Raw genomic sequence first — 11025 nt, 5'->3', positions numbered from 1 at the left:
TTTTTTTTTTTTCCCCCCCCCCCCAGATTATTTGCAGGTGTCTTCCCTCGAATGGCAGCCATCAGTCTAGGTGGTTTCATCTTTCTGGGGGCATATGACCAAACACGCAGCTTGCTGCTGGAAGTTGGCCGAAAGAGTCCTTGAAGCAGAGACTGCTTCATATCCACTTCTTTCCAGAAGGGCCTGCTGTGAGAGCCGTCCTTTCAGTGAGCAGCTGTTCAGCCATCTGAGCTGTAAGACCCAGTGCTGAATCCAGTTCTGCTAAGATTATGGCGTTGAGAATGTGCTATCCATAGTATAGGTTGGCTGGAATGAAGTCATCCGTCTACATGCCAGAAAGTTCAGAGAAGAAAACTATGTCCATGGCGGCACTTTGAACAATTTTCTCAGAATCCCTTAATAAATAAGTTTGGTATTGCTGAGGCCAGGCCTCTCGAGAGCTTTCATTTGATCTGTATCTGGTCTTTCATTTCCTGCCACCTGATGGTGGATTCAGCAGACGGCAAGATGGCTGTAATTTTTAAGAGAATGGTGAGAAGGAGAAATGTTGCATGTGTGGGTGTCTCCCCCCAGGTTAAGTTCTATTGTGTAAGGCTAGTGCTTTGTTGAAAAAGAATGAACTACAGTTGCATAGCAAACATTCTTTCTGGGTAACCAGGCTGCAGTTTGTAATTACCCTCAGATTTTACCTATAAAAAACACATGATTGTGTTGTTTTCCAGAGAAGTGTCCAGCAGCCCATGTGATGTGTGAAAGAAAGCCGTTGCAGCCCAGGTGACTAGGTGGGCCCGACTGGCTTCAGGCAGGAAGATTTGGTAGGCCCATTCTTCACAACTCTCTGTCAGGCTGGAGGGAGGGCCCGGCCAGCCTTGAAACGGCATTGTTCTCTGAGTTTTAAACTCAACATTAGAAGTAGAAGGGATGGAATGGAAAGGTCACCATACTTTGGGATTTTTTGAGCTTGACTAACAAGCTCCAGGTGTAGAAAAATTCACAGAGAAATCTCAGGAATCTAGCAGTGTTGTGTCTCCCCTGCAGCAATAGTATACGATTCTGCTTTGTCTAAGGTTTTTTTTTTTTTTTTGGAAAAAAAAAAATAATTAAAGCAGAATGACTGCATTTGTACAGGAATCTCTGGAATTAAATGGGATGAAGAAATGCTAGTTAACATAAGTAAAAGAAGGACCCCAACTATATTAACATTTATAAATGAACCTTTATTAAAGACACTTCAATGCCATTTGTTAGACACTTCAATATTTTACATGGTTTTCAATGTACATTGTACCAAAATTTCTATAAATAAATAACTTTGTACATAAAAGTAATACTTCCTCTTTCACATTGCCTCTCAGAAGCAGCAAATTCACATATTTTGTGGAAGTAACATTTATCAGTTAAATGTTGAGAACAGAATTCTAAATGTGCTTACCTTTTGAACAGTGATGACATCTGACAGTAAATATCATGAGTAACCATTTTGTCAATACCGCCCCCTTCAGCTTTTGACCAAAGGAACTTGCTTTCTGAGATTTTAAGGACCTTATTTGTTTCTATGTAACTTTTACTGAATTACACATTGGCACTCACAAGATGATTAGCTACCGGTCTCAAAAGTGCAAACATACCCAGAACCCAGGTCATGGGCTACAACTCGTACAGTCCAAGCCCAGTTCCATCTGTGGAAGAGAATGGTGTGGACAGGCCTGCTCTGGCTCCTCAGTAGAAATAAGCTAGCCCTGAAAAGAACTTGATCCTTTTTATTCCCCAGGGCCAATGTAATATTAATTATATTGGCAGAACTAAAACATCACTATTGAAAAATCCACAGGTACCAACACCAGCAGCCTTTACCTTAACAAAAAGACTCAAATAACAAATGATACTGAGAAGACCACATTTGCTTTTATCCTAAAATGAGCTTCAAAGAAGGAAGAAAGGCAGTGCTTACTTGTTCTGACCAGTTGCTTGTGGTGGATTTGACAGCCCTCCTTCTACTCCTAAAAGACAGAACTTAAACCTCAAGAAAAAAGCACTCCCTGCAGGAGTGAACAGCATCTGCAGGCAGGCATGCTGCAGGAGCACCGCACACAAGCAGTCCCGATAGGACACAGGAAATCTCCTGAAGCAGCCTGGAGTCTGTCCTACAAAGTGTAGTACAAATCCAGGGACTTCCCATCCTTCTCAATCCACCAAAAGCTCCTGGGAACAAATGTGGTTTTAACCTCTATAAATTCCAGCCATGCATTAAGGCACCAGAACTATTCCCCACCCCCTCCAAATAAACAGCAACCTGATATGAAAAATAATATTGTCAAAATTGTATAGTCTTTTTCTGTTAACCATGCACTAGAGATTAAAATAGCCTCTGTAAAAGATATATAATATATATGAAATCTCTGAAAACTCTTATGTACAATGGTATCAAATACTTTTTCTGCCTTTTGTACACGAATAGCCTCTTGCATTTCTGTGCTTCAGATGCAAGTCCTTTGAACGACTGATACTCCACATGGAAGTTAAAACTATATACAGATCAGTGACGCTTGTACCCAAGCTTCCTCACAGCCTCTCCTACCTCTCTTTCCATAGAGATTAGTATCACAAGAGCTGAGGTAGACAAAGCCTAGCTTTTCGGTGCCAACAGCAATGGCACCCTCCGTTTCCCAGGAAGCTGTCCTGTCAGCGGTGTGGACTCGGGACTGGAGTCGCAAGCCTGGGGGAGGTGGCCGTTGGAAACCAGCAGGTGCTGCTCTTCACCAGGGATTGCAAGAAAACGCGAGGAGACCTCCGTGAGCTCTGGATTGCCTAGCGTCAACGAAGATGCAGGCGGGAGGTCTGTGGAGTCCGGTTCATACAACCTTGCTAAAGTCCAAGAGGAATCCCCTACAAGAAGAGAGAGGGTGTGTCAGACCCTCCATCCTGACCATTTAACTGGCTCTTAACCCACCTGCTAGTGATTCTGTAGAAGACAGTCAAAAGTTACCTTTTGCATCTCGGGATGCCACTGGCTTTTTCTTCAAAGACATCGGCATTCTGTCGTGGTTACTAGGGTAGAGGGACCCCCCGCAGTCAGTGCAAGACCCATCCACAGTCCCACTGCACTGATGATGTGGAGAATGTTCTCTGTCACTCTGACTGGGCTCCAGGCCGCTCACTGTACTTGGCTGTGCTCTGTCTCTGGGCACAGGCTGAGGGTAGAAGCCTTGCTCCTTGGAGTAACTGTCCACATCAGTGTTGCAGTCACTACATGCAGCCCGGCCACTGTGTTCTGAAGGACAGAGCCAGAGATGGATTAGAACCATCCTCCCTGAAGTCTCCCCACACACAGAACGGAGGCTTCCTCTACTGCCCCAAGGTGAGGGCCCTTTGCATCAACATGAGATGGCCCCTTTCTCCCCAAAGTATGTTTCCAGAAAAAAGAAATGGACAAACAGCAAGCCGTTAATGAAGAATGCAGTCTTTCATGTTGAAATGTTCTAGATTAAGTTAATTTCATGCTGAGAGAATGCAGTCATACTACTTTGGTGGAAGAAAAAATATCCCACTTGAGTTAGGTACTATGCAGTGTCAACAGTCTTTTGAACAATTAGAAATTTAGCCTCAAAACAGCCCTAGTGAAGAAGTACTCATTTAAACTCTACATTCTGTTTGGGCCTTGCCCCTTAATGAAGTTGCTTATACATCTAGAAGATTCATGCTCAGGCTTACCACACCATAGATTCACTTAGGAGATACATTATTCTGGAATTAAAAGAGCCAGGCCAGAGAACATAAAATTTGGAAATGGTCATAGAGAAATCACGCATCTCTCCCTTTCATTTAGTGACAAGATCAACTCGAATTCCAGTTTCAAAAAGAAACTATGTTTCCTGATGAAAGCATCTCTTACCCATCTTATGTGGACCAGGCGTCCCATCGGCCTTCTCCGTCACTTTCCACGGCTCTTTACTATACCCAGCACAGAGCTTTGGCTGCCTGCAGGTAACGCCTTGAGCATCCACCTCCGGAAAGAGACTTGTGTCTCTTGGACAAACACCTGCAATGTATTCCCACACAATGAGAAGCCCAGGCTTAGCATTTCACAGTGAGCCTTAAGAAAAGAATGGGCAAGGCTACTAGGACAGTCATTTTCTATAAACATTCCTTCGAGTGGAGGACAGCTGGGCTGACCAAGAGGCCCGGTGAGGGTGTATTTTCTAATACTGTCTTCCCAGCACGCAGGCCTCTCGGCACTGAGCCACCTTCAAGGAGCTGTTCTCCAAGGATAAACCTTTTACACCTTGGGCACGTGCTCAGAGTTCCCCACCATCCAAAGTTGGTCACCTTAGTGAGAGCTTTCTAGCATGAGACGGCAACACAGTAGTCCTGAGCACTCCTCCCACAGAAGAAATGGGTTGGGTTTATTCCCTAGAATGTCCTTTGCAGCAATTGTCCCAGGCAGGGCACCTCATCCTGACGGGCAGATGCTAAGCCCAACAAGTGACTTCCTGAGGGGACAGGACTTTAAAACCTTGCATAACTTGCAGAGACTGTGTCCAAAACAACAGAAGCCCCTAGTCACACCAAATGTGTCCCATCTAATGCCAGTCACCTGCCTTGGGAAGGAGGTGGAGGCCACCTTCAGTACCTGGAGACACAGTCACGTTATATTTCTGCCTGATTGTCACTGAAGCCTTACCGTTGCTCTCAATGTGCCCATTGGCCTGATGGCCACCCTCAGTCCTGACCACGGTTTCCTGTCGGTCCGAAAGGGTCCCCTGAGAAGAGAGGTAGCTTGGAACATCTGGCGGCACGATGGTTTCGTCTGCAAGGAGACAGGACGATGCAACGTGAAAACCATAGTGAAGAGAAATGCAGACACGCATTCCTTGCCAGGCCCAGAAAAAGGATCAGTGACAGCCATCAAGGCTGTGTGGAGACGGCGTGGCATCCGGCACATGACAGGCCCTCCCACAACCTGCTTGGCCTGCTAGCATGGCAGGCAGGTGTCTGGCAGAGTCCACAAGAGATGGAGGATGGTGGGAAAGGAGACGGGACTCACAACAACACAGCGCTGTGAGGCTGTTCCAGGAGCAACCCCCACGCGGCAGCGCCTAGGGTGCCTCTGGGCCACCAAGGAGAGAAAGCGGAGTTCACCAGGCACTTATATGTGACGGTATTCCTGTTAAGCTCCTGAAAGTTAGAATGGTAGCAGTGGGACGAAAGCCTCAGCCACCCAGAGTGACTCCATGCTCCCACAGGCTCTGGAGTTTTGAATACCCTGAGATTCTTGGAAAGACGACCTGACCTGCCCCTTTCCCAATAGCACTGCTGGTCCTCCCTTCTGGAAGTCCCCTCCGCAGGCAGCGCCTCACCTGTGTTGGTGACGCTGTACTCCTCACTCTTCTTCCGGGTCTGGTAGATGATGCACACCCAGACCAGCGATGTCAGAACGATGCTGCACACCACGGCGATGGTGAAGATGCCCACGGTGGTCCCATCCTTCCTGCAGCCCGGGGTGAGCAGGATGCTCAGCTGGCTGTGTGCGCGCTCCGTGCCCAGCGCATTGGACATCTCACAGGTGTACCGACCCGCATCCTCCGCCACCACGTTCTGAACAACAAGCAGCTGGTTGCCGGGGGTGAAGTGGTGCCGCTCGGTGAGGCTCAGCGGGCGGTCCCCCTTGAGCCAGGTGATGCGGGGCGCAGGGTTCCCAGTCGCTTTGCACTGCAGGGCCACTGTTTCTCCCACAGACACCATACGGTCTTCCAAGGGCACCGCCAAGGACGGGGTCTCTGCAGATAGCAGAGATCTTAGTTATTCTGAGGGCCTCAGTTGCCAAGGCTCTGCCCTGTCTTCTGGAGAAAGGACTATGTAGCATACAAATGAAATGCCTCTGAGACCCTCCACCGGAATGGCAAGCTTTTCAGAGGACCTTCCCACACAATGACTAAATCACTGCCAAGCGGGGTTGGCTTCGACAAGGAGAATGCCTTAAAAGCCCCTACTAGCCGGGCTCGGTGGCTCAGCCTGTAATCCCGCGCCTTTGGGAGGCTGAGGTGAGTGGATTGCCTGAGCCCGCGGGTTCGAGACCTGCCTGGGCAGCGAGACCTCATCTCTACAATAAATCAAAAAATCAGCCAGGCATGGTAGCGTGCGCCTGTAATTCCGACTACTTGGAAGGCTGAGGCGGAAGGATTGCCGAAGCCCAGCAGGTTGAGGCTGCAGTGGCCGGGAGCAGCTGCTACACTCCAATCTGGGTGACAGAGTGAGACTCCAACTCAAAAAAAAAAAAAAAGCCCCTACTATTGCCTCTCTTGTGACAGGCCTGTGTCCCTGTTCTTTGCCCAAGACCATACCCTGCCTGCCCAATTCAGAGGGCAGCCCAAATGGTGTATTTTATATCTAAGTCCTATGAAGACTTCCTTAATGCTCTGGCTATCCATTTTTTTTAAAAAAAGAGATGGAAACACTTGGTCAAGAAAAATCCTAAAAAACAGACCAAATTTTCAAATAAAGTAGAAACTGTCCACCATGCTTGCCACCCCAGGGTCCCTCGGGAAGCTTGAAAACCTTGCCTCTCAGCGCCTATGATATTAAGAGTGCGTATCTCTCTCTCTCTCACACACACACACACAGAGCAGCAACAGCCAAACCTAAGACAGTCAGGGTGGCGTTAGCGGAAATGGATCCGGCCGAGTTCTGGGCAGTACAGCTGTAAACCCCCATGTCATCTAGTTTCACGTCGGTGATGAAAAACACGTCGTCGTCTGGCATGACGTGCATGCGGCGCTCGCGAGCGGCAGGGAAATCTGTGCCTCCGTCCTTCTGCCAGGCGATCTGGGGGCTAGGGTGGCCAGTGGCAGCGCACTCCAGGCGGGCCGTGGTGCCAGTCCGGATGGCAGTGTCGCGGGGCACTTTGGTGAACGATGGCAACACTGGAAAACATATGCACATGGGGTCAGGCCATGGGACAGCTAGATGCGAAGTCAGGGAAACCCTCTGGCGGACACACCTCCCGGCACTGCACCTGGGTGCCAGGGTCTACCCAGGACCACTGCTGTCACCTGGGAAGAGCTGCCAGCCTCCCTCCACGGCGGAGCGTCTCCATCAGCTTCTCCTTGTGCACATATGCTGACTATACACCCTTCAGACGCCAGGCAATCAGTCTACACAGGGGTCCCCCCTAAGTGCAAGGGCCTAGTGTTTGCTTACCCTAATTACCCACCAGGAGAGAACTCAGAGAAGGAAAATACCTGCTCTGTCAAGATGGAACTGTGGAGGGAAGGTGAGCGTGCCTGCAACCTGAAGAAAGTGATGGCTTTTCCCTCCAAGAAGCCATTTTGGACAGGTGGTGTGGGGCCCTGCGGCTGTACACACACAGCCAGGAAGCATTCAGCTTGCTGGCTTGTGTGACCTGAAGATCAATGCCCTGACAGAGTGGGCAGCATCCAGTAATAAGGCATCACCACAGAACCTGTCAACGTTACTTTGATGAGAGTCTTAACAGTTCAGTCTTCCAGAAACAACGAAGACTCCCACACAGTTAGCCAAGACAACCCAGCCAATGTAAGGTAGGTGTTTCTCTGTGGTCTGTAAAGGCTTAAAGAGCACAATGGATCCGGCACTTCTGATAAGCCTCAAGACCACTCTTTTTAATCTGAGGTTTAACAACCAGGAAAACCTTAGATTTTAGGTTACTGGGTGGGTGGTAGTTAGCTACACAAGCTACCTACCCTTCCCCCCGTGCCCCAAATACAGAACAAAAAAATGGCCACCTTGACAGGCTCCAAGGCTGATTACTGAGTAAAGGAAGCTTGTCAACCCTCCAGGACACTGTCAGGCCAGGTGCTCACACTAACCTTGCATTCCACAGCCTCTAGAGAAGCAGGGACTTGGCCCCACCCAGGTTGGCCTCTGGCTTCAAGGCTGTTTCATTCACTCAGAAAACAGCAGTTGCCCCAGGATCAGAGGATGCTTGGAATTTGGAAACCAAACATATTGGCATATGGAGGATAATAGATAAAAAAGCAAAGCTTAGCTCCACAATTTCATTTAATAACTAGATTTTAAAAAATCACCAGAAACTAAGAATCCACTGAGAATAACCCTTTAAACCTGCAAAATGTGCTCTGGGGTAAACCCAGAGGACAGTATGACTTAATAGCATCCCCGAGAAGCATATGTGTGTCCTATCTCAGCCATTTCTACATGGAAAGCTGAAAACACTTTCGGGAGTATAGTTCACAGGAATCTCACTCTAGAACAAAGATGGCACTTCCATACCATTCACAGTGAGCCTGGCCTTGTGAGAGTAGGTGGACCCAAAGTGGTTGGTGATGACGCACTGGTAGCGGCCCTCATGCCCAAAAGCGACCTGACGGAGGTGCAGGATAGTGGTGTACTCCATCACTTCCCCATCCTGTGCACGGACATGAGCGAAGTTCTCCATGTCAGCATTGACCAGGACTTCGTTGTCCTTCTTCCAGGCAAAGGTCATAGGGGAGCTGCTGCTGCTGGCTGCTGAGCATGTGAACCGGATGTCCTTGCCTGCCACAGCCATGGTCGTCTCTGGCTGGGTGATGATCTGTGGCTTTGGAAAGTCATCTGGGGAGAGAAGGGCCAACCATAAGGCACCAGGCTTTGGTAACACACAGGGACCAGCTGCTGTTCAAGAACAAGAAACTGGGTCAGATACCAAGCAGGGACCAGAACTTTTATGGTCCCTGTTCATCCTTGGCCCCACCAGATGCTGTAAGAGTCATAGCATAAATACCCTGCCTCATCCATGATAAGTCTATGAGTAATGATCACCATATGATCACATTCCTTGATTAGAAATTAACCCACTAGTTGTCGATTATCAAATCAACCAGCCAGCAGTTTCTTTGAGAAGACTGGAACTGACATTACCTGCTTGCTTTCAGACAAAACACACAAAACGCACTTAGGTTGGGCATTACCAGTCATGACTGCACAGACCTTACCCAAAAGGAGTGGGGATGTGAAGCACTTCATCAATATCAGAATAAGGACTTCCAAACATCTGCACCCCGTGAAAACAATAAAAATACCCACAAAAATGGTCAGAATCAAGTTTCAGAATTCTGGAAAACTAAAGGCTAGAAATAATCTATGGAGTACTGATTCAAGAAAATAGCTACATCTCAGAAAAGTGAGCTTTGTGTTTAACTTATTCTAAGTCCCATTCCTCTCTCCCTAGCTTCTTGGTAGCCTTGAAACCCAGAAACCCAGTAACCATTGAGGGTTCCAGAATGGGTTTGGTGCTTCCCAAAAGCCTCATCCACGGAGAACTGTCACTGTATGACCTGTGGGCAGCAACTTGGAAAGACCCATTCTCAGGATTTACATTTGTTTGCCCTAATGTAGTCTGCAAGGTAAGCCCTATCCCCAGAGCATCTGACTAACACAATCGGCAGTCTCTGTTCAACAGCCCAACTGTCTGAGGAGACAACCACCAGTACAGACACGCAAGAGGTTGGCCAAAAAACTAAAAAGGAAAACAGGTGAATGAAATGTCAATAGTGGGCTCTGAAAAGCCTGGCACATTCCTAGGGATTGAGAAGGCTGCATGCATGTACCGAGGCGATGTTCACATCCAGGAAAGACCTGAGGAGGGGGTCCTCATGTCTCATCTGTGGCAGAGCTTGAGGATCTGCACAAACAGGAAGCGATGGTATACCCCAACGCATGCACGTATGTAAGCATGCGTGCGCGCGCACGCGCACACACACACACCGTGGGTAAAGGATGGGAGACATACTGGTTGCAGTGACTTATGGACTTCTCAGTCCAATCATTAGCTAACCACTCAGTTAACCAAGCAGGAACTTTAGGGGCTGTATGGACAGACTTTACAACCTTTGTCCAGAAAAGTAATAAGAAAACTGTAACAATAAATAGCAACAACAACAACATCATAAGGGAGGATAGAGGAAGTACCTAATTTCCAGAGTTGCCACATTATTTTAAATGCTCAATTTTCAACAGAAAATTATGAAACACTCAAAGAAAAAGGAAAAAAGCAGTCAATAGAAACTGTCCCTGAGGAAGCTCCGACTTGGACTTACTAAACAAATACTTTAAATTGCCTATATAGGCCAGGCACCATGGCTCTGTAATCTTTGGGAAGACAAAGTGGGAGGATTGCTTGACCTTGGAAGTTCGAGACCAGCCTGGGCAACACAACAAGATCTTGTATCTACAAAATAAAAATAAGAATAAAAATTTTAAAAATTAGCTGAGAAGCCAGGCTTGGTAGCTCAGCCTGTAATCCCAGCACTTTGGGAGGCTGAGGTGAGTGGATTGCCTGAGCCCGCGGGTTCAAGACCCTCCTGGGCAACTTGGCAAGACCTCATCTCTACAATAAATCAAAAAATTAGCTGGGCGTGGTAGCGCACGCCTGTAGTTCCAGCTACTTGGAAGGCTGAGGCGGAAGGATCGCTGGAGCCCGGCAGGTTGAGGCTGCGGTGGCCGGGAGCAGCCACTGCACTCCAGTCTGGGTGACAGAGTGAGACTCCAACTCAAAAAAAAAAAAAAAATTAGCTGAGCATGGTGGCACATGCCTATAGTCCTAGCTACTCAGAAGGCTGAGGCTAAAGGGTTGCTTGAGCCCATGAGATCAAGGCCATGGTGAGCCATGATCATGCCACTGCACTCCAGCCTGGGAGATAAAGACCCTGACTTAATAATAAATTAATTAATAAAAAATATAAATAAATAAAAATTAAAGGAAACCATGTATAAAAGAATTGAAGAAAAAGTATGAGAATACTTTCTTACCCAATAGAGAATATATATATAGACAAATTATAGGTATGAACCAAATATATATTTTGGAGTTTAAAAGTACAATGGCTGCTGGGCTTGGTGGCTCAGCCTGTAATCCCACACTTTGGGAGGCTAAGGTAAGTGGATTGCCTGAGCCAGCAGGTTTGAGACCCACCTGGACAACTTGGTGAGACCTCATCTCTACAATAAATCAAAAATTAGCTGGGCATGGTAGCGTGCACCTGTAGTTCC

At 47.6% G+C, this 11025-nt stretch overlaps 2 protein-coding genes across 3 annotated transcripts in view; one reads left to right on the top strand and one right to left on the bottom strand.

The window, feature by feature from the left end:
* The window catches only part of SLC25A26 (solute carrier family 25 member 26), a 148794-nt gene extending 148348 nt beyond the window's left edge, over nt 1-446 (top strand). The window contains exon 9 of one of the 2 annotated variants that reach the window (XM_021706374.1): nt 27-446. In XM_021706374.1, coding sequence (XP_021562049.1) covers nt 27-144 — 118 coding nt within the window. In that variant the 3' untranslated portion in view covers nt 145-446. The remainder of the gene's footprint in view (nt 1-26) is intronic. The other variant, XM_008072884.1, reaches the window with a different exon arrangement.
* Nucleotides 447-1199: 753 nt separating this feature from the next.
* Nucleotides 1200-11025, bottom strand: part of LRIG1 (leucine rich repeats and immunoglobulin like domains 1) — a 128401-nt gene continuing 118575 nt past the window's right edge. Inside the window, exons 13-19 of the mRNA XM_008072883.2 lie at nt 8269-8589; nt 6639-6920; nt 5358-5777; nt 4682-4807; nt 3893-4039; nt 2987-3271; nt 1200-2886 (exon numbers count right to left, since the gene is read on the bottom strand). Coding sequence (XP_008071074.1) covers nt 2627-2886; nt 2987-3271; nt 3893-4039; nt 4682-4807; nt 5358-5777; nt 6639-6920; nt 8269-8589 — 1841 coding nt within the window. The 3' untranslated portion in view covers nt 1200-2626. The remainder of the gene's footprint in view (nt 2887-2986; nt 3272-3892; nt 4040-4681; nt 4808-5357; nt 5778-6638; nt 6921-8268; nt 8590-11025) is intronic.

The sequence above is a fragment of the Carlito syrichta genome, unplaced genomic scaffold (assembly GCF_000164805.1).
Source record: "Carlito syrichta isolate Samal-C Ts95f unplaced genomic scaffold, Tarsius_syrichta-2.0.1 Scaffold315490, whole genome shotgun sequence".
Lineage (NCBI taxonomy): Eukaryota > Metazoa > Chordata > Mammalia > Primates > Tarsiidae > Carlito > Carlito syrichta.
Note: the sequence above shows the minus strand (reverse complement) of the source record. Positions and strands in the feature narration are given on the sequence as shown.